We start from the raw sequence: 22,268 nt of genomic DNA, 5'->3' as shown, positions 1-22,268 counted from the left end.
TTCACTGTTTGAAACTAGGACACTGATGCCTTTGACCATTCCACCTGTTTTGCTGTCCAGTGTTCCTGCTCAGAAATCAGTGATCAGTTACCTTCCTCCAAGATGTGAAGTCCTACTCCTCCAGATATAAATAGAAGCCTTAGGACTCGCTATGCCTTCTACAATGAAGTAGTTGTCCTGCCTTTGACTTAGTATCTGATACTGGTTGTTGCCTATGCTTGTGTTGACATTTGAGTCAGCCCATCTGACATTATAGGCCTATGATGCTAAGTCCTTGTCTGGTTAAAAATAGTCTTTGGTTATCCCGGAATCTAACTCCACGACCTCAAAATCTTCCCAGCTGGGGGAAAAACAACTGGCACTAGTCCTGACTCTCTGAACCTTTTCTCGGGAAAAGGAATGACATTTTGGAAGCTGACGACTTGCCTAATCCGTAGTTCTTCTGGAGAGACGCTCTGGGGGGTCTTGAGGCCCTGGTTCAAGCACTACAGTCATATCTATGTTTGAACATCCCAGTATTTTGAAACATGGACCCAGGGCCGGCTCCAGGTTTTTTGCCGCTCCAAGCAAAAAAACCCAAAAACTCCAAGAGCGCAACTGTCAAAGCAAAATAAAATAAAATAAAATAAAATAAAATAAAATAAAAAGCCCCCAGACGGCTGCCACTGCAATTGTGCTGCCCTCAAGCACATGCTTCGTTTGCTATTGCCTAGAGCTGGTCCTGCTCCAATCAACAGTCTGGAAGTTCTACTGGCAGGTGCTGCACGATGCAGCCCATGTCGACAAGGAAAAAAATACCCAGATTTTTATTATTATTTTTGATGGTCAGGGGAAGGGCTGAGTATGACTTAGTCTGGCTTCTGCAGAAATGAAATGTAGGCACACATGAACTGGGCTTATGTCTTCTTCCCTGTGCTTCCCTATGATTTTCATGGGTGAGGGGCTTCATCCTATGCATCCCCCAAGAGTCTTCAGATACCATATGCCCCTAAGTTTCCTTCCCCTGAATATGCCCCTGAGTGGGCGAGGAGGTGTGGTTAAACACCATAGAGCTCTATGAGTGAATCAGCTGCAGGTATGGGAGCAATAACGGCCTCTCTGTAGAGGGTCTCAGAATAAATACAAATTGGGAAGAAAGGCTCATTGAAAGAGACCTTGAAAGTGCTGCTGCCAGTACAGAGTGCAGGCTTCTCTTTGCTGGCTCCATAGCTAGCTTTCTAAGCTAAGGGGAATTAAAAAAGAAAACAAACAAAAAAAAAGAGGTATTGTAAAAATAAATAATTAAATATATGCCCAAGTGCACACACAGCCCAAGTAAAAGAGCAGCCTCAAAGAGGGTTCAGCTAAAAAGAATAAGCAGTATGTGATGCTGCCAGTAGAACGAGCAGTCTGCTTTGTTCTGGCTTACTTCTTCAGAAGCAGGAAGTAAAGTGACTCTATGCAGAGACCAGGCAGGAAGGAGTCTACTCAAGAGTGTGCTAGTGTTCTGTGCTCTCACTAGTTTTCACACGTCTGACTGATAAGTGCAGGAGTGACTACCCATCAGTTTGCACCACTGGCAACTAAGTTAGAGAACTATGCATCTGATGAAGTGGGTTTTAGCCCACAAAAGCTTATGCCCAAATAAATTTGTTAGTCTCTAAGGCGCCACAAGGACTCCTTGTTGTTTTTGCTGATACTGTACAGCCTAACACGGCCACCACTCTGAGAACTATAAGTGACACACTAGTGTATATTAAACCTATCACTGTTTACATAATTAGAGGTCAGAGTAATGAACAACATAGATTTATAACACAGTCATCAATTGTACTGGTGAAAACGTTTGGTACCAGAACACTAACATTAGAGCTGTTTAATAGTCCAAATAGGCAAGTAATAGTTCAGAGGTCTACAGAGCTTGTATCTACGTTGCATGCGATTTATGAAATGTATATATTTTAATACTGATGAACTTGAGGATTTAATTATATTTATTTTGCAGGTCACCATAAATAAAATTATTTGTAAGAGTAAACCTTCAAAAAGTGTGTGTTCTTGAAAGTTCAGTATTTGTAATAGGCCAGATTCAGCCAACTTTACACAGAATAGCACATCTCACTACTCAAGATGCATTTAGTGAACTTTATACTAACTGTATAAATACAAGTTGCCTAAATCTCAAATGTGCTCACCACCTGTAGATTTCAGTGAAGTCAACTGGAGCTGTGGGTGCTCAGCATTTCTGATAGTCACTTATATTTAAGTATATAAATATGAAATTAGGTACCTAACTTTAGGCCACCTAAATTTGAAAATTATGTTGCAAAAGATGAAGTATTTATTTTTTAAAGGACTTATTTACAGATATAAGGTATTTTTCTAAATCCCGAATGTTGTCAAAATACTTTCTGACCAATGCTACTAAATAAGAAAAGTATTTCAGACCACAGGTTATTTGAAAAATATTGTTCATAACAAGAATTTCCTAATATAATGTAATACAACTTTATACAATACAGTATCTTTCATACCAATTGCATCCCACAACATTTACTGACAGAGATAACATAATTACCAAGGTAAATCATAAACAACAGTAGAGGGAAAGAGAAACACAGAGTTATAGGCAAGGGAGAAAAAGATATATTTTCAGTTTAGATTTAATATGGAATGAAGTTCTTCACATAAATCTTGACAATATTAATTTTTAAACTAGAACAAGTATTGGTTACAAAATCAAATCTTGAAACCAGTCAGAGAAATATTAGAACCACCTCTTCTGGTATCATACATTTTACTAAAAATAATTGGATGCATAATTGTCTCTCTGAACTCTGTAAATGTAGGAATCATAAGAGATTAGTAAATAACCATAAGTTACTAGTCCGGATTCCCAATACCTTGACAGAAATAGAGAAAAACACTTGATTAAGTCTTAAGAGTCCAATTAGCTGTGAGGAAAATATATAGAAGATGCTGCAAAAGACCTTAGAAAATCTAGAAAGAACATGTATCTTCACAGAAATACTTCTCAACCTGCTGTGTGTCTATGAGAGTCAATATTTTAGTCTACTGATTTAAATATGCATGATTTTTTTTCTTTTCTCTCAAGCAGACATCTAACTATTCCCATGTACATCACTGTGTGTTAAAACCATCTCGAGATTATTTTGTAAGACTTCTGAAACAATAATTCCTCCACCACAAAGTTAAGAAATGTAGAAATATTATTTGTATCATTTTATGTCAATTTAAATCTAAGTATAAATTCATAAACATCCAATTCCATCAAGGAGAGCTGATATTTTCCCTAAAGTATGAGTGAATTTAGGGCTAATGACAATGAGGGAATAAAAGCAAGCTCGAGACAAATATAATACAAGCAGATACTATCAGGGCTGCCCAGAGGATTCAGGGGGCCTGGGGCAAAGCAATTTTGGGGGCCGCTTCCATAAAAAAAAGTTGCAATACTATAGAATACTATATTCTCATGGGGGCCCCTGCAGGGCCCAGGGCAAATTGTCCCACTTGCTCCCCGCTCTGGGCAGCCCTGGATCCTATGCAATATCCCTCATGGCTTTGCCAGTGAATCTCAAACCTGATCTGCAACAGCTTACGAGTCCAGTACTAGCTTTCCCTTCATCAAGGAGTGCCAATGCTGCCAGATTATGTGGTGGTTTTGAGATGCACACATATAGGGCCTAAGATGGGGCCAAACTTGTGATTTTAATTAGTATCTGAACTGCGATCTCCAGAGGTGAAAGCCTAGTGCATTGTAACCTCCTGTAATTCCTTTTTTCAGGTTACCCCAAATCCAAAACTGATGGAAGCTAAAGGGGTGAGAAAAAACTGAAGAAGAAAAAGCACAAATATCTTTCTTGCTGCGCTTGCAAATGTGGACAATAAGTCAAGCTCGGCTATCATGACAGAAGCCATTCTCCGCTACTGTTTAGAGCATCATTAATCCCAGTGATACTCGTCCATATAACTGACAGAAAAATGGACATTTTTTTTAACAAAGTGATATTTTTGAAATAATATGCCAGTGTAGGACTTCTAGACCATTCCTATTAACATTTATAATTTTCAAAAGTTAACACTTTTCCAAATGATAATTTAGTCCATAACAGAGGGGTGTAAATTTTAGTCAGCACTAGAGTGTTGTACGCTAACTGGCCCATGAGGATTTTGCTGGCATGCACTAAAAGTGCATATTTATGTCATTCCATTTCCAAAAATACGATGTTAATGCACACTCGGGAACTTTTAATGCATGCGAGCAGGGTCCACACAGGCAAATTACTATGTGACACACAAACTGCAGACTACAATTTACACCCCTCAGTTATGGACTAAAGCACCATGTGGACAAACCCATAGTTACTAAATATCAAGCATCAAATCCTCAACTTGTGTAAGATGTCGTAGCTCAGCTGAAGTCAATGGGCCTCTGACAATTTAAACCAGCTGAGGATCTGCTCCAAGTGTTATATTTTACATTTAAATAAAAGTTTTACTATCCTTAAGTAAAACAGTCTAACCAAAACCCCAGTGCACTGAACTGTATATACAGATGAGATGTGGCATCCATTCTATTATGTTTTTTAACACTATTTTAAAAAGGTGATTACTGTACAATCCTTGTTACTAATTCCCCAGAACTTGCTACATTGCTATTTATCATTACCCTTCACTCACAGACTTTTAGCTAGTTTTCAATCCATGGTACAGCGTTTATATCCAATAAATTTGAATTAAACATCCAAATAAGCTACAGTTCCTTGTTAAATCACTATATGCTTTATTAAACTGTAGATAGAACAGCTACTGAATTCCCTTCATCTTCTGATTTTTTTAAATTTATATATTTTTAAAAAGCCATCAAGCTTGTCTATCGTGATATTGTCCCTTGCAGATGCATGCTATTTACACTTTGCTTTTCTATTATTTAAGTATTTATATTGCATTCTAATTACTAACATATTTTATCCCTTAATTTTCCTCCCATTTGAAGTTGAATTTAGGTTTTTGTTTCCTGATACCTCCTCCAATTGTCAATGACTTTTCAGAAAGAATTTCCAGAAGTTCAGTACGTTAATTAGCTAATTCCCTAAAGGCCCTGATTTGTATATGCATATTTTCCAAGAGATTCTTTTCCTCCATTTTACAGCAATAAATTACAGTTTTCAATTACTTTCTAATTGTACATTTTCTTTCTCTTTATTTTTCCTCATCAATTTTAAAGAGCAGTTCAACAGAATTGTACTTGATTTAGTCCTTTAATTAATGGGCCTCTTTTCTTTATAGAGTATCATGCTTTACTGATGAAGTGGGTATTCACCCACGAAAGCTCATGCTCCAACACGTCTGTTAGTCTATAAGGTGCCACAGGAATCTTTGTCACTTTATTCTTTATAAAGTTTCCCAATATATATATTAAAAAGTCCTTTCCTTCCCCCCACCATATTTTCTTTGCAAGCTATGGCTAGTTCTGTAGATTCTCCTTTGGTTCTCTCATGTTCCAATTTCCAATTCTTCCATCTTCAGATTTTTGAACAATTCCTTATAAAATTACACTGACTTTTTCTTGCTTTCTATAGTTTATATTTCAGTGGAATTGTAATCTCTTACATCTTAATTATGATGTCGGCTAGTATGCCAGTTTTTTCCACATTCATGGATTTTCATACCTCCATTGTACGTGAGATGGTTTCTTAATTCACCAAGATGTATTTTCTAAGATCCAGTAGCATTTGTATTGTTGTTTTCCATTAATCCACTTTTGAGTTAGTGTAGCTCTTTATCATTAACACTAAGTCCCCTTTTCATATTCTCAATCAGTTCCTCTCTGTCGGTAAAATGTAGATTCTGGCTGGTGTCTCCACTTTCCAGATTATGAGCGTGATGGGTGCACCTGACTCTTCATGGACCCCTGCTAGAGTCTCTGCAGTCCTACTATGCCTCGCTGCAGGAAGGAGCAGCGGAGGTGGGTCCTCCAGGCTTCCCTAGAGGGGCCTCATGCAGCAGCCAGTCAGAGGCTCAGCGGGCTCAGATAAAAGAAGCTGCAGGGCCTGACCAGGTCAGTTCTAGGGGAGGGGAGCCCTTCCCTTCCCTTCCCTTCCCACCCCATCCCATCCCACAGGAGCTTGAGTGGCTGCATTTACTTAAGATGAGAGATAGTTCTGTTGGACATTGCTCCCCTGGAAGGGGTCCAGTTTTGACTGTGTGCCTTGAGCCACTGGAGACCTGCCCAGTGAGGATGGCAACCTACAGGGGGTGCCAGGAGTGGGGAAAAGTTTGCAGTACCATACCCAGCTGCTAGGAGGCACTTGAGGTGAGTGCCACCCATTAGAATGAGTATGTCCTCTTTCTAACTTAGGAATTTTTTTAATGGTCCATATTTCTCAACCAGTGCATGACTGAGTGCACTGTTTTAAAAGTATCAGATATTCACATAAACTTATTCTTTATTTTCTGTGTCCTTATCTAAGAATATTTCACGTCACAGTGACTCTCAGAATTATTGTATTGCCGAGTCTTGTAAATATTTGTAATGTGCAAAGTCACCCCTTTAACAAATCCCATAGTGCTAACACTGTTGACAGTGTTAACATCCTGCTTGTGAGAATCACCGCTCCAAGTTCTAGTTGTGCACACCCAGTCATATTATCCATCACTTAGCATCACTTGTAACTTACTTTGCTTATGAGCCACACGTTTGCATTTGCGCACAGACACCAGTGTACACTTATTAAGCAACAGCTTCACTATTATTTTACTTGCATAAATGAGCCTTGAACCCAGGAAGCTGTTACCACCTAAGCCATTCAGCTTTGGGATTCATGTCTATAGAACATACTTTGTCACTCATCTCATTAGTCTCTAGCATCACTTTTCTTCTTTCTTCACTAGCGCTTTGCACTGGAAGGATCTTTAAGACATTTATCTGTGTGTCCCGTTTTGAGTTCTCTTCTCAAGACTATAAAGTTGATAGAATCGAGGACAAATTTCCCTTCACTCTTGTGTTGCCAATACTAATCTGGACTGATATTTTAACATTCGCAAACATTTTCAGGCAACCCTTTACCTTTGACCCATCTGCTGCCTTGGCACCAAGAGACAACATACCATCCACACTCTTTCCGGATTGCAAAAAAACCCAGGCCATGGTCCATTAAGCTATTAAGATTGCTTGCCTCTTCTTCTTCTTCTCTGATGACTCACCTTCAGTGGTTTTTTTGTGCTGAGTGGGTTACCAACTGTACCCTGCTTCTTTTTAGCCGGACCATCCTCCAGTTTGTTAACAGCAGAATCTCTACTGCTGGTTTCTATGCCAAATGGCCCCTGACTAGTTTCCATTCCTTTTGCCCAAATTTTTCCATCATCTGCAACAATAGTTTGGTATGGTCTGTCTCCAGATAGCACTCTCATGACTTCTCTAATTCAGTGTCCCATATTCCTGACAGTCATCTTGTGCTGAATGGAAACCTGTTTGCACTTCATAAATGTATAGAATATTTGGTTATATTCCCAACCTTGTCACTGAGTTACTATGTGGCCTGGTGTAAGTCACTTGACATCTCTCTAAATGTGTACAGTAATACCTATTTGTGTATTAGTAATGTTCTGAGGCTTAATTAAGTAATGCTTGTAAAACTCTGAGGTTCTCCAATTGAAATGAACTATACAGGTCAAATTTCTCACATATACAGTCTTCTCTATCAGGCTAACCTGGCTCCTTTGGCAGAATTTTCATATCCCAGTAGATACTTCTTATTTTAATGACGCATTTCTCTGTTAAAACTTATAGGAACTAGGGACAGTACTATCACTCCCTCAGGATTTCATCTGTTTGCTTTTATCGTATTTGTTGTTTACTACATTCACTGGCTTTATAAGCCTAGAGATGCTTTCCCACCCCAACAGAGAACTTCCAAACCATGTCAATTAAACAGATCACCAACCTGTAGTTTGTTTTACTTATCTTACCTGTACTGTTTAAAACTCTTCCCTCTGTTAGTCACTAATTTCAGTGAACCCTTAAAACTCCAGATATGCCCTTTTTAGATTTACAGTATATTCAAGTTATGCACCTTTTAAAATTTATTCATATAGATATCTTTTCTGTATATGCTATGTAGGTGTGGGTCTCAAAATTTTGATAATAAAACAAAACCAGGGCACACAAAACTCCAATCTTTAATTGCACTGATTGGCTCATCTTATTCAAAAGACCTATACTAATGTAGTGGGGTTTGTTTGTTTTTTTCCCCCTCAAAATTATAAGCTCTACAGGGCAGAGATCTAATACATTTTGAGTGCTACCACAAAACAAACAATAGTAACATTAGCAGCAAACAACATTCTAGTTCTCAACCCACGGTCCGCTTGCAGCTCAATCAGCACACAGCTGTGGCCTATCCTCAAGGCCAAACAGGTATATATTGTGTGGATGTGGCCCACATAATTTGGTTCCTGTATGGTAATATAATCCCACTGAGGTCAGGGGCTTTTTTAAATAAAAAGATTATCCTCCTGGTTCCAAAATAATTCAGCTTTTATAAGACTATTTACAAATATTTTTATTCTCATTTTCTGCTTCACTTTCTATAGCTAGTATTTCCCCTCTGACCACAGGCTAATGAATAAGCAGAAGTCTACCAATGTTGCTTCTATTTTGTCTATGGATTTATGATGAAGTGAACAAATATTGAATAGACCCTTCATCAGATTTAATACCTGAGTATTGGATTTAAAGACTCTTGGTTTTCAACATTTTTTGTTAATTTAACAATTAATGAAACAGTACTGAATGTAATTCTTTCACAATCTCTAACAAGGTTGACTATTCTGTTTTTTTCAAAGCTTACACAAATAATATTCTCTCTTAGCCTCTCAACGTTTTATTATAAAATGCAACTTACTTTGTAATACGGTCAATATTAGCAATTTGCTTCTGGTTCCGGATTATTTCAATAGCTGCCCAAAGATGCTGGATAGCTTTTGTATCTGCCTGTCGTCTTTTCGTTAAGCGTGCCATGACCTGTTTGCTTGTTTAGCTGCAGCTGATAAAAAAGAAAAAAATTATCATGAATTATGAAATGGATTACATGATGATTATCTTGCATAAAATAATTTTATCAGAGAAATTTTATTAATCTATAGCAATCTAATTTGTATATTGCAGTATGTTTTTTATTCAGACAGCTCCATAGACCATAAACTGTGTGTCTAATACAAGGTTTGTTGGCAGGTTCTTTTACATTAAAGATCCCAAAGAAACATGAAATTGAGAAGTGAAATGACAAAACCAACAGGAAATAGATGGAATTAGCAGTCTCAAACTGCTTATGAAAAATCATTTGGCTCATAATCAACCTCACTAGTCTCCTATCTACATGAAAAGGGAAAAATTCACTCTGGCCCAGGGCTTTGCATGGGCCCCTTGCATTATTTTAAGCCTTTAACACAGGGGCTTAAATGGCACTTGAGTGGAGCACACAGCATTATTGAAAGCCTTCAGGAGTAGGGTGAGTTTTATCCAAAGTTAATATGACAACACAGTTCCTCCTTATCCTTGTACATTTCCAATACTAATATGGATTTTAAAATCCCCACTCCATGTTTAGACAGTAGAAGCATATTTTGAAAAATAGTAGACTAAAAAAATAATTGGAACAAGATATTTTCCACTATACACTAAAACCAACAGAACCAGAGCACATACGATGACATTTACTCATCTAACCAACCATGAGTAGTAACATAACAAGCAGCTGGTTTTGTTTACAGTTTTTCCAAAAGCTGCAGGCAATGAAGTACAGATAATCTGTAAATCGCCTACAGCACAGAATCCCCTTCTTAAAAAGATTAATGATGCATATTGACCATTAAATAACTTTCTTCCAGTGCCACCACTTACTGAATGAGAAATAACTGATTGATGGCTGATACTAATAGATACATAATTTATTTTTGAGCTCAGTGTCCCAAAAATGAACGCAGTGATACATAACTGGAATACTTATAACTGGGAGACAGAGTAATACCTTCAGCATCTCTAAAAGAATATATAAAATGCAAAAATTATCACATCAGTACAATGTTAAAGATGAATATTCAGGCATAAAAATCACAAAATCCAAAATTAAAGGGACCTGATAATTCTGTAACTTGTGATAGGGTTGCCAACTTTCTCATTGCACAAAACCGAACACTCCTGCCACGCCCCTTCTCTAGACCCCACCCCTGCCCTGCCTTCTCTGAGGACCCGCCCCACTCACTCCAGACCATCTCCCACCGTCGCTTGCTCTCCCACACTCTCACTTACTTACACTGGGTTGGGGCAGGGGGTTGGGATGTGGGAGAGGGTGAGGTCTCCAGCTGGGGGTGTGGGCTCCGGGGTGGGGCCAGAAATGAGGGTTCAGGGTGTGGGAGGGGGCTCTGGACTGGGGGTTGTGGTGTCGGGGGGTGTGGGCTCTGGGGTGGGACTACTGATGAGGAATGCAAGAGGGGGCTCTGGGCTGGGGCCAAGAGTTTTGGAGTACAGGAGGGGGCTCAGTGCTGGGGTAGGAGGTTGGGATTCAGGAGGGGTTGGGGGGTGTGGGTTCCAGCCGGGCAGCGCTTACCTCAAGTAGCTTCTGGTTGGTGGCACAGCGCAGCTAAGGCAAGTTCCTGGAAGCAGCCAGCATGTCCACCCTCTAAGCAAAGATGCGGCCAGGTGGCTCTGCATGGTGCACACTGCCCGCAGGCACTGCCCTCGCAGCTCACATTGACTGCGATTCCCAGCCAACGGTAGCTGTGCAATCGGCGCTCAGGGCAGGGCTACAGGGACATGTTGCCACTTACAGGAGCTGCACAGAGCCAGGGAAGGCAGGAAGCCTGCCTTTGCCCTGCTGCGCCACCCACCAGACTTTTAATGGTTTTGCTCTGAAGCATTTTTATGATCATAACATATATGAAAGTCTTTGATACTGAAATATTTAATGAAAACTACAACTATCCTAAGATAATGAGAGCATTATGGTTCTTGTTATACTTATTTGGAAATACAAAGCATGTTACAGAACTCTCCAGGAGCCAAGAGAGGAAGTGGAATGGGTGAACTCATTGTGGGCTGTGTAGGGAGCATTATTAATGGATAGAATCAAGCGTAAGTGGAACTGTTGAAGGAGCTTGGTTGACTAGAATCTAAAACTGCTGGAAGGTGGCCAGGGCATTTAATAGTTCTAAATAAACCTAAGTCATCTTATTTCTCATTTTGTCTTTAGTTTATGACCTTTTAATTTAAAAGAAGACATGGCAAAATGCAAAAGGCTTACAGAAAAGCAGACAAGGGGAGATTTACAAAGTGCAGTTAGACCAATTCCCAATTGAACTGCTGACAGTCTCGCCCTAGGACATTTAGAGGGAAAAAGATTGGAGTGTAGGGGGGTCATCTTCCTTAGAAGGAAAAACTGAATTTATTTCATTCTGAATCCAGAAGAAGAGCAGGAAATATGAAAGGGGGGGGTGTAAACTAAGATTGACAGAAGTCAACAAAGAGCTTGCATTTACTCTGTTTCCCAAAAGAAGAGGACATTTGAAATAAAAAGCAGTAAGGTTATAAAAGAAACATAAGATTAACCTCTGGAATGTAATGCCTGGGGTAATAATTATTGAAAAATAGCTGAGTAAAATCCAAAAATAGATTAGATATATGAGAAAACAGTAACATCTGCAGTTATATTAGCTATGAAAAGTATTACAAGGACTATTTAATTGTTATGCTTCAGCATATAAATTGATTGCAAACTGGGGACAGGAAAAAAACTCCCTTTCTAGTGTAGTACTGAGTAATCGACAAGACTACTGTACATGTTTTACTTCTCTCCAAAGCATCCACTGTAGTTGTTATCAGAGACAGAATATTTGAGTGGCTGGGGAAGTGGTCTGTCTGTGTAAAACATTTTATGTAAAATGTTGGGAAGAAAATCACTTCCTTCCTGACCCAGAGAATAATTCAAAGAAGTAGAATGATTTTCAAAGTTTACTATGATGCTTCAGCTGCTCTTTAATAGTCTAAAAATATAACACATACAGGTTATGGGCTACAGGCTCACATGTGCCAGAGAAGCACTCAACACAATTGAGGAGGGGCACTTGGGTGCTTTTATGATACCTTTCTGTCCTTCTGATCCTGGGGGCTGCTGGATGCCAAACTGACCCTAGTATAAGTTAGAGCAACCTCAGAGGGAATCCACAGCTGCTGCATTTAACACTGAGCTTCAATTCCCCTTTTCACAGCTGAAGCAGCACAAAGGGGAGTCAAGAACAGACAATTCTTGGTCCTGCATTTGTAAATGCATTTCCTCTTGTGTTTGCAAGGAAGAAAAAAGTAAGTGTGTGTGTGTGTGTGTGTGTGTGTGTGTGTGTGTGTGTGTGTGTAGAGAAAATGGCAATTTTAATAAAAACTCCCCTGAGCCATGCAGCTGCACCTGATGCAGCATACACAGCAAGACTCCTGCCCTTTCTGAGGTGCTGCCTATCAGTGCTGCCAATCAGATGGATGGGGAAAGGCTGTACAAGGCTCCCCTGTTCCCTTGCCACTTCTGGCACTGCCAGCCATGGTGTTGGTGTGGATGAGAAGCTTCCTCCTCCCTCCAACCACATCCTCTGCCACTTACTGGGAGGAAGGTTCCTGGCTCCTGCTGGTGCCAACAGTAGTGAAAGGGGCAGAGTCACATCAGTGCTTCCTTTTCCCCAGGCCACTTCCAGCGTCACTGGCAACGGAAAACTAGCAAACAGGAGATTCCAGGATTCCTCCTTTTCCAATCCTCCCTCCCTTTGTCTTTACTCATGGCTCCCAAGTTTCTTCTGCGTTTTGAAAGGTCTCCCTGTGTGGATCCCTCTGCAAGATCGCAACCTCACATGGCCAATTGCACAGGGAAGGGATGTTGTCCCTTGTTTGTCTAGGAAATGGCATGCCAATAAATATAAGAAGCAGAATAAGTAACCTCTACCCTGATATAATGCTGTCCTTGGAAGCCAAAATATCTTACTGCGTTATAGGTGAAACCACGTTACATTGAACTTGCTTTGATCCTCCAAAGTGTGCAGCCTGCCCCCCCCCCAGAGCTCTACTTTACCGCGTTGTATCTGAATTCGTGTTATATTGGGTCACGTTATATCGGGGAAGAGGTGTAGTAACTTACTACAGATAACTATCACACACTCAATAGGATTTCCTGTTCCAAACAGATTTAATAGCTCTGGCTTTTGTCGCAAACTTTTCATCTCGGAACAAGTGAGGTATGTTTAGTTTTCATATTTGGTGCTTTTGGCTTGTTTTTGAGACAATATTGGTCTCCGCAGCCGCAACCCCCACGCAAGAGGATGACATTTCTCAGTTGAAAAGCAGATAGTACATGGCCTCATCACTTATTAAAAGTGCCAGAATAAATTCCTAATTTATTTTAAAAATTGGCTAGGCAAATTTAGCAACATTTTTTAATGTTTAGCTCTATTAAAGGGGGAGGAGTACAGTGCCTTTTGCACTCCAGAAACAAAGATTACTGCACTTCTCTACATAACACATCGTAACAGGCATTCTTCCTCAGCTGCTGATGTCAAACTAACCACAAAAGTCAACTCCCTAAATTACTGCAAAATTCTAAAAAGCTCTACATGCTATTGCACAATCCTGTTTTCAGCGGAAGGTTCTGGTTGCTTATGGGGAAAAAAATCTGCATCCTTGTGCGCTGACCTATATAAAGGCTTCCTGCAATTAAGATTTTTCAAAAACAAGAAGACTATAGAAAGGCTTGTGAGATATTAAAATATGCATTTAACATTCCAGATTTGTGTGTAAGTTTGTCTATTGGTATAATTTAAGTACTACTGAGGCCAATTTATATCTGCTGGATTTTTAAAAAACACTAAGAAGTTAACACTCCAGGGACCCTTTACAGCCACAATACTGATGTATCCATTTTCATGTAGGTGCCAAAAGGTGCTTCTAGTTCAGCTCTTTGATAATTATGTTGATATTAATATTCTGGGAACAAAATAAAAGGCTGAGGTGTGTGAAGAAAGAGTTGGCAAGAATTATTGATGGCTTTCCAACACTATGTTTAGTCACCACACTCTATCAATATGGGTTTATCTACATCATGCCATCTTTGCTATATCACGCTAGTGAGTTTAACGTGTGAAACAGCTTCTCAGAATAAAAGCTGGTAAACATATAGGCAGGAAACACTACCGGCTTTTCTACACTGGCACTTTATAGCACTGCAACTGTCTCGCTCAGGGTGTGAAAAAACACCCCCCTGGGCGCTGCAAGTTTCAGCGCTGTAACATGCCAGTATAGACAGTGCACCCCAGCACTGGTAGCTACGCCCCTAGTGGAGGCGCTTTAATGTTGCCAGTGTAGACAAGCCCTAAGAGATAACAGTCAGTGGGACTTGTTTTCTTCAGCTTTACATCCACTTGGGGGGTCCTGGAGAATCTTGGAAAACTCTAGAGAAAGCATTGCAGCTTGGCCTGGGGCTAAGAACTCCTGAGCTTTAACACTTGACTCCAATACTGACTTGCTATGGGCCTTGGATATGTCATTTCAGCTTCTCTCTTTTTTTTTTCTGTCTATAACATGGGAGGCAATAAAACTTATTTACCTTCCTCGCAGGTGTGTGGTGAGAATTAACTAATGTACGTACAGTGTTTTGAAAATGATACGCGAGTTAAGTGTTATCCTTACTATTTAACTATGACCTACATGGATATACAGTAAAAAGTCTCACTCTGATATAAAGACTCTTCCCTTTGTGAATGTACCCAAGTTTTCCATCTAGACTATACTCAGCTGTGGATGGAAATTTGGTAATGGTATCAAGCTAAATAGATCACAGTGCAGAGTTTGTAGCTCTCTGCTTCTTCATGGTGGCCATAGATTAATTTTGTGTCCCTTATCAATGCTGTGAGTACAGGCAATAGTTGCTCACCTGGCCTAAACAAACTCTGCTCCAGTTTCCAAAGCTTGCTGGCGCAGTAGTACTGGATTTGTAAATTATAGCATCAAGTTAACAACTCAACACAGTTGTGTATAATGATTTTTTAAAGTATGTTGTAATAATATGCGTAAAGCTGGGCAAAGCTTTCCAAGTGGGTAGGGATCTATTCTTATATCCTATATTGACCTGTTCAAAAGGAATGTCTACTAATGTCTACTAAAGTTACTATTTACAAAGTTTGGAAGGTAATTTGGAAGGATTATTTCAGGAGTACATTAAAAAAGCTCTTTAAAGTTTTAAAGCTCTTCAAGTTATAGTTTACAGCTGAAGCAGCTGCTAGAATTTAGCTTCGTCACTAGTTACAGAGGATGGTTAAATTCTTTAGAAACTTAAAAGTGAAGGGCAAGTTTTCCCTTTCTGAGATAATACGGAGGAAAATTAGTAGTTTCTTGTTGTGTTCTTTTCCCCCTATTTTATTATATGAAAATCAGATCATTTAATTTTTAGAACAAGGGAGCCTGTCTGTTGAGATTTTTCTACCTTTGTGTATTCACTTTGGAACTGATCCAGAGTCCATTAAAGTCAACAAAACGAGTGTTTCTATTGACTTTTGATGGCTTTGTAGCAAGTCCTTTGTCCCTTAAGGTGACATCTGTTGACAGCTCTCCCAGATCCTGTTGCAATAGCCCAGTCCAGCAATACAGTCTGCAGCTATTGTAAGTGGAAAGTCTTTAATATATTAATTCAAAAAGACTATACAAAGGCTGCAAATTTAAATGAAAGAAAAAAAAAGGAAATGCTAAAGTTACACTTCTCATATGCAAGAGACTGCTTAGCCCCTTCCCCGAGGCCCAGCCTTTACTCACTCCATCCTCCCCCCCGCCATTGCTTGCTCTCCCCCACCCTTGCTCACTCGCTCATTTTCACTGGGCTGGGGCAGGGCCTGGGTACGGGCTCTGGAAGGGAGTTTAGGTGCGGGAGGGGACTCAGGGCTGGGGCAGGGGGTTGGGATGCAGGAGGAGGTAGGGCTCTGGGCTGGGGGTGCAGGCTCTGGGGTGAGTCCAGAAATTAGGCGTTTGGAGTGCAGGAGGGGGCTCAGGGCCGGGGGTTGGGCTGCAGGAGGGAGTAGGGGTTCTGGATTGGGACTGCGGGGTCTGCAGTGGGGCCAGAAATAAGGGGTTCAGGATGCGGGAGGGGGCTCGGGGCTTTCTACACTGAGCTCTCCACCATTTCTACTGATAGCAGCCTCTTGTCAAACCAGGGTAGCAATCCACCTCCAGCAAACTGTCTCAGTCCTTGCTTGTGCCATAGAATTCCTCACCCCACAACTTGTCAAGAGACGACAGGTAGGAACTGGGAAGCACTGTGTCAATTTGCCTTCCAGACACTCTACGAGTAGCTGGATGCCATGGGGGAGGTTGAGGACTGGGTTTATTTTTCTGGCATGGATTTTTTTCCTGGTTCAGTAAACGTACTGTTCAATTTGTGTGGCTGTCTCTTTCAGAGAGTTTGGTTTTGGTATTGTCCTCTGGGGCTGTGGCACACTTTCTCTGAGGTGAAATTTGCAGACATGTGACTAATGTTAAGATTTTGTCGCAGTTATTTTTAGTAAAAGTCATGGAGGTGTTGCGGGCAATACACAAAAATTCACAGGAACCCATGACTTTTACTAAAAATAACTGGGAGCAGGGTTGAGAGAGGAATGACAGCTGGAACTCCACTGCCATAGCCACATGTGTTTGGGGGTGGAGCCCACAGCCCTGGCCACAAAAGTCAAGGAATCCGTTAACTTTTATGACTACAAAATATCTTTACCCATGACCATAAACTGCAGGGTTAAGCACACTTTTGCTCTCCTCCAACACCACACTCTGCTTTCCCATGGGCAGGTGCTACTCAGAGTTGCTCCTTCTAGCACTGCTGTCATATGTCTGATAACAGTGTAGAGAGGCCCTATAGGAAAGGAGGAAGTTTACTCCCTGCAAACCCCAAGAACACCTCCAGATATCATTATCCAGGGCTGCAAGGTGTTACAGGTGTCTATCTGGCCATTCAGCATACTGCATTCCACTTCTAAACTCACAGACTTTATCCACTTGCAGGCATAGACAGACGATACATATGGTAATTTTGCCTTAGCAATGGGATTCCATTCTCAGATATTTGAGAACTCTCCTCTGCTAGCCTGTATCTTTTTTTTTCTTCCTCCTTCAGATCTGCACATGGCTGAACATGGGCAGAGCTCTGACACAGAGACTCAACTAGTTTCACACTGCATAGCTGATTTCCTGCACTGTCAGTTTCTAAGGCCTAGTCTAAGTTATGCAACTTCAGCTACGGTGAGTTGACTGCTGCCGCTCCCCCGTTAACTCTGCCTGCGCCTCTCATGGCGGTGGAGTATAGGAGTCGACGGGAGAGTGCTCAGGGGTCAATTTATTGCGTCTAAACTAGACGTGATAAAACAAACCCTGCTCTATCGATCGCTGCCCGCCAATACAGTGGGTAGTATAAACACCCTGAGAAAGTACAGGGTCTGACTGAACAGTGTGCCATTTCTGTGATCACACACAAAACTTAAAGCCTGGCTAAACCTACTAATTAGGTTAGTCTGATACAAACTTCTGAAAATGTCCTTCATGAGGAACTCAGACCATGCTGCTTGGACTTCACAGAAATCGTCACTACATAATCCAAGGAAAATCAACTTTAAGAGCATATTACTGGAGTATAATTAATGAAGTAGTAGAGAGACTCGCCCATCTGTTGCTCGGTGGAGTGGGATTGAAAGCTCCCAGATGGAACAAATTTAGTTTGATCTCTTGTAGCACTCTCATTTGGGCTTCTTTGGAGCAGCAAAAATCTCTGCAGAAGTTAGGCTTGTAGCCCAACCTCTATGATATTTTCTAGAAAGATTGCCATGATTCGGCCAAACGCAAGACCATGTTGGCTGATACATTTCTCTTTAGAGACACAAGCTGGGTGAGTAGTAGTGTAGTGGCAGCATCATAGCCAATGAGGTTAATCTGAGATGCGATTATTGCTAGTTGAAATCTCTTATTGAACCCACTTCTGTTGGTGAGAGATCTGGATAGGCGCTCTGAGTAAGTTTAAAGAATGAGGAGTACTTGTGGCACCTTAGAGACTAACAAATTTATTTGGGCATAAGCTTTCGTGGGCTAGAACCCACTTCATCAGATGCATGCAGTGGAAAATATAGTAGGAAGATATATATACACAGAGAACATGAAAAAATGGGTGTTGCCATACCAACTCTAACAAGATTAATCAACTAAGGTGGGCTATTATCAGCAGGAGGAAAAAAAAAACCTTTGTAGTGATAATCAGCATGGCCCATTTCAAACAGTTGACAAGAAAGTGTGAATAACAGTAGGAGAAAAATTAGCATGGGGAAATAGTTTTTACTTTGTTAGCTTGTCTCTCACCAACAGAAGTTGGTCCAATAATTGATATTTCCTCACCCACCTTGTATTCTAATATCCAGGGACCAATATGGCTACAACAACACTGCGAACTTTTCTGTTTATGCATATTTTTGTCTTCAAGATTATTTTCATGAGTGGAAAGAGTGCCCTCAAAGCATTGGTTTGAAAGTTGGCATTTTATGGAGCTTTCTGGGTGTTCTTAGAGAAGATGGTAACTACATTTTGATCACCCATATAATATTTGTCAGGGAACTTATTTTGGGAGAAAAATGCTAGGGTTAAACTTGTCTTTCCACCCTTATCCAACCTGTGTCTTTCCTTTCTGCATCTGGTCTCTTGTCTCCTTCTGGTTCAGGGTGATGATGCATGCAATAATCTGCATCACTGGAGCTCCTACATTGAACTACTTAGTTGCAGTGTGTGATGTTGAGTGTGAATATACTAGTCTATTTCACTCAGCCTCATAGGCTGTACCTGAAACACTTCAGCCCAGGAGTTTAGCAATACAAGTTCCCCTTCACTGTCATAGGATGGTCAGCAGAAAAAGTGGAGAAAGGGAGGAGTGGGTTTAACTTGCTATTCGCTGAAGGTGCATCCTCAACATGTGGCCAGGCAACAGCTGTTCATTCCTGGATCTGTATAAAACTTCTTACTTTACCATTGCACTTGTAGTTCTGCTTTGCTATTCTATAACCTGATAAAAGAGACTGTGATTCTGGAAAGCTGGCCTTTGTTTCTCCAAGTCTCCCTTACAACGTACTTTTTAATTTGACCATTCTTTTTTAATCTCATTATTTTTACACACAGCTAAGTCAATTCTATTACTCAACAAAATTAAGTGCAAATTTAAAAAGATTTCACCTTTAATTATATCTACTATCTGGTGTTCCTTTACCAAGTGTAAGTCCCTTTTTTATTTATTATACATTGGGATTCATTTTTAAATGATTTAATATACCCAACTCATTTTTACTTGTTTTCTATTTGTGCTTCCATAGTTGTCACTTCAGCGCTTCAGTTAATATAAGACTTAACACTTTTTTCTGATTTCTTGAGGATGATCTGAAACAGATAAAATGTGAATGGAAAAGTTTCCTTGTCCTTTAAAAAGAAAGTTATTCCAATGATAGTTAAGCGTCTCACACCTCACAGCATTTGATGCTAACATTCCATCACATCAACACCTCCATGCCCTATAATATGACCAATCTTGCTCTGAAATTGGGGATCTGAAGAGTCTGCGTGAAAATTTGGGAATTTCACCAATTTTGTTTCCTTGGAAGTAGGACTGGGCCCTCAAGTATTAGTGCTGTCATCTGCTGCAGGAAAAAGTGCAGATACTGAACTCAGGATTTGGCAAGGAAAGGAAGGTTGAAGTAATATTTTAAATTTTTACATGCATAATTCTGTTCATGAGTGGAAGATAATTCAACATTGCTGTTTGTTTGTTTGAGTGGGAGATAATTCAACATTGCTGTTTGTTTGTCTGTCTGTTTGTTCAAAACAGTCTGCCATTCTCCTTTAAAAGATGAGATTTCCTATCTAAGTTATTGTGGGTTTAATTCTTCACTAAACTGCAGCAAATCCCCCTTTGGCAAAGCTTTTAGAGCAGTATCTGCACTAGACTGTTGCTTCTACTGGTGCAGCTTATCTAGCGGGTACTATTGTGGACTTCACTAGGGTTTCCAATCACAGGCATTTTAATTCAGAGCAAGTCTAAATGGCATGGTTGTTAAAACCATGGCAGCAATGAGAGTTCTGTCTCAGTGCTCCCACCATTGCAACCTCCCATGGAACTGCTCTCATGAGAAACTCGAATGGCTAGAGTAGACAGGCCTAATTGTTCATTCGCTGCTGTGAGCCCAGCTGCAAAATGCATGTTCAGCAATAGATGTGGAAACAACAGAAGAGCTAAAATCCAGTGAATCTACATTTAGCTTATAGCCAGCAGACCGTCTAGCTGGGGACAGAGATAATGCCACAAGAGGACAAAAAATGCTTTGGCAGTTAAAGATGCATTTTCTTTCCTCTTAGATATTTTTGTCAGTTTTGTGTGTTTCCTGTTTTGTATTCCACTTATACATTTAATATTAGAGGCCTGTACATCACTGCATTCTGAACTTTGTACTTTTCACCAATTTAATACAGTCAAGCCCGATTAACAAATCTCACACACACACACGCCCCACCTCCCTCAGCCCGAATGGTTAACATTTGGCAAATATGTAAGTAACTATAGGCACCCTTTACTAGAGGGGCCTCTGAGCTTAATTGGGAGTGCTCCAGTTGGGAAGATCCTGAATGCTGCAATCCAGCCTTTGAGACTACAATGCCCATGATGCCTTGAGGAACAGAGAGAGAAACTTCCTTTCCTGGGGAGTTCTGGGAGAGGAGCTGAGACTGCTTTTGTGGAGCTCTGCCCATACCAAAAGCTGCTACAAGGAAGCCAGAAGCTGGTACTGAGAGCCTGCTGGGGCTTGGATTAAGCAGGGAGCCTCAGAGGCTGTTCATGGGCTTCACTGGAGCCAGGGAAATTACTCTGTTCAGAACTGACTGAGGAAGACCTGCAGTGCAAGCAGCGAGAGTAACTACTGCTTTTGCTATTTGGGAAAGTGCTTGCAAAAGGAAGGGGGACAGCAAAGAGACTTCAAAGGTTTTTCTGAATCTGCAAAGAGGTAGAGTAGTCTTGTCATCTAACCAGAACCCAGAGTTGCTGACATCTGGTTAAAATAACTCTAATCTTCAGAGCAGGTGTGCAGCTTGGAATGATCCCAAATTAGAAATGTTCTGCCCTTTGCTACCTTGGCTGGACTGATTCACTGGACCAACAGAGTGCTGTCCCTGGCTTCAAGATCTTCAAGCACACCCATGCAAGCGTTTAGAAGTCTGAAATCCAGAGGAGTGTACACTCAGGGGTGGGATAAATGGTGACAGTGTAAATGCAAGTTATATAAGTTTCATTTACTACTGTAAATTGCATTTTTTAATTGATTTTGGCCTCAACTGGAGTATTGTATCCAGTTCTGGGTGCCATATTTCAGGAAAAATGTGGACAAATTGGAGAAAGTCCGGGAAAGAGCAACAAAAATAAAGGTCTAGAAAACATGACCTATGAGGGAAGATTGAAAAAAAATGTTTATTTAGTCTGAAGAAGAGAAGACTGAGAGGGGACATGATAACAGTTTCAAGTACATAAAAGGTTGTTACTAGGAGGAGGGAGAAAAAAATGTTCTCAACTTGTGAGGACAAGAAGCAATGGGCTTAAACTGTAACAAGGGCAGTTTAGGTTGGACATTAGGAAAAATTTCCTGTCAGGGTGGTTAAGCACTGGAATAAATTGCCTAGGGAGGTTGTGGAATCTACATTATTGGAGATTTTTAAGAGCAGCTTTGACAAATATCTGCCAGAGATGGTCTGGATAATACTTAGTCCTGCCATGTGTGCAAGGAACTAGACAGGATGACCTCTCGAGGTCCCATTCAAGTTCTAATAATATGTGGTGCTACCAGTTCCACCTATAATCAAATAATAATAAATAATAACAGAAGGTGGAATTAGACCCTAAAAGTAAAAGATGCCAGGAAAAAAATGTGGCTGACAGAAGTTAGCCAGTTAGTTTGGAGTACAAAGCCGTGATTTGCCCCAGAGTATGCTGAGAAGGCTGAAAATCTGGTTTTCAAAGGCAGGAGCATAGTAGGAGACACACACCGTAAGTGTGATTTTCAAATCTTTCCATTTAATTGTTTGTGTAGCAACATTTCCTTATAGCTAGAGACAGGAAATTGTGCAATATACAAATTTCCTTTAAAAAGACAGCTTTGCTTTCTCTTCCTATTCACCTCTAAAATGTTCT

General features: G+C 40.4%; 1 protein-coding gene across 6 annotated transcripts in view; it reads right to left on the bottom strand.

The window, feature by feature from the left end:
- Positions 1–22,268, bottom strand: part of ZMYND11 (zinc finger MYND-type containing 11) — a 96,395-nt gene that overhangs the window by 70,248 nt on the left and 3,879 nt on the right. For 3 of the 6 annotated variants that reach the window (XM_030550121.1, XM_030550126.1, XM_030550127.1), the window contains exons 2-3: positions 19,379–19,477; positions 8,907–9,047 (exon numbers count right to left, since the gene is read on the bottom strand). In XM_030550121.1, the coding sequence (XP_030405981.1) occupies positions 8,907–9,022 (116 nt within the window). In that variant the 5' untranslated portion in view covers positions 9,023–9,047; positions 19,379–19,477. Of the gene's footprint in view, positions 1–8,906; positions 9,048–12,647; positions 12,742–19,378; positions 19,478–22,268 lie in introns of those variants that run through there. The other 3 variants (XM_030550123.1, XM_030550125.1, XM_030550124.1) reach the window with 3 other exon arrangements.

Source organism: Gopherus evgoodei, chromosome 2 (assembly GCF_007399415.2).
Source record: "Gopherus evgoodei ecotype Sinaloan lineage chromosome 2, rGopEvg1_v1.p, whole genome shotgun sequence".
Classification (NCBI taxonomy): domain Eukaryota; kingdom Metazoa; phylum Chordata; order Testudines; family Testudinidae; genus Gopherus; species Gopherus evgoodei.
This window is presented reverse-complemented; position numbering and strand designations above follow the sequence as displayed.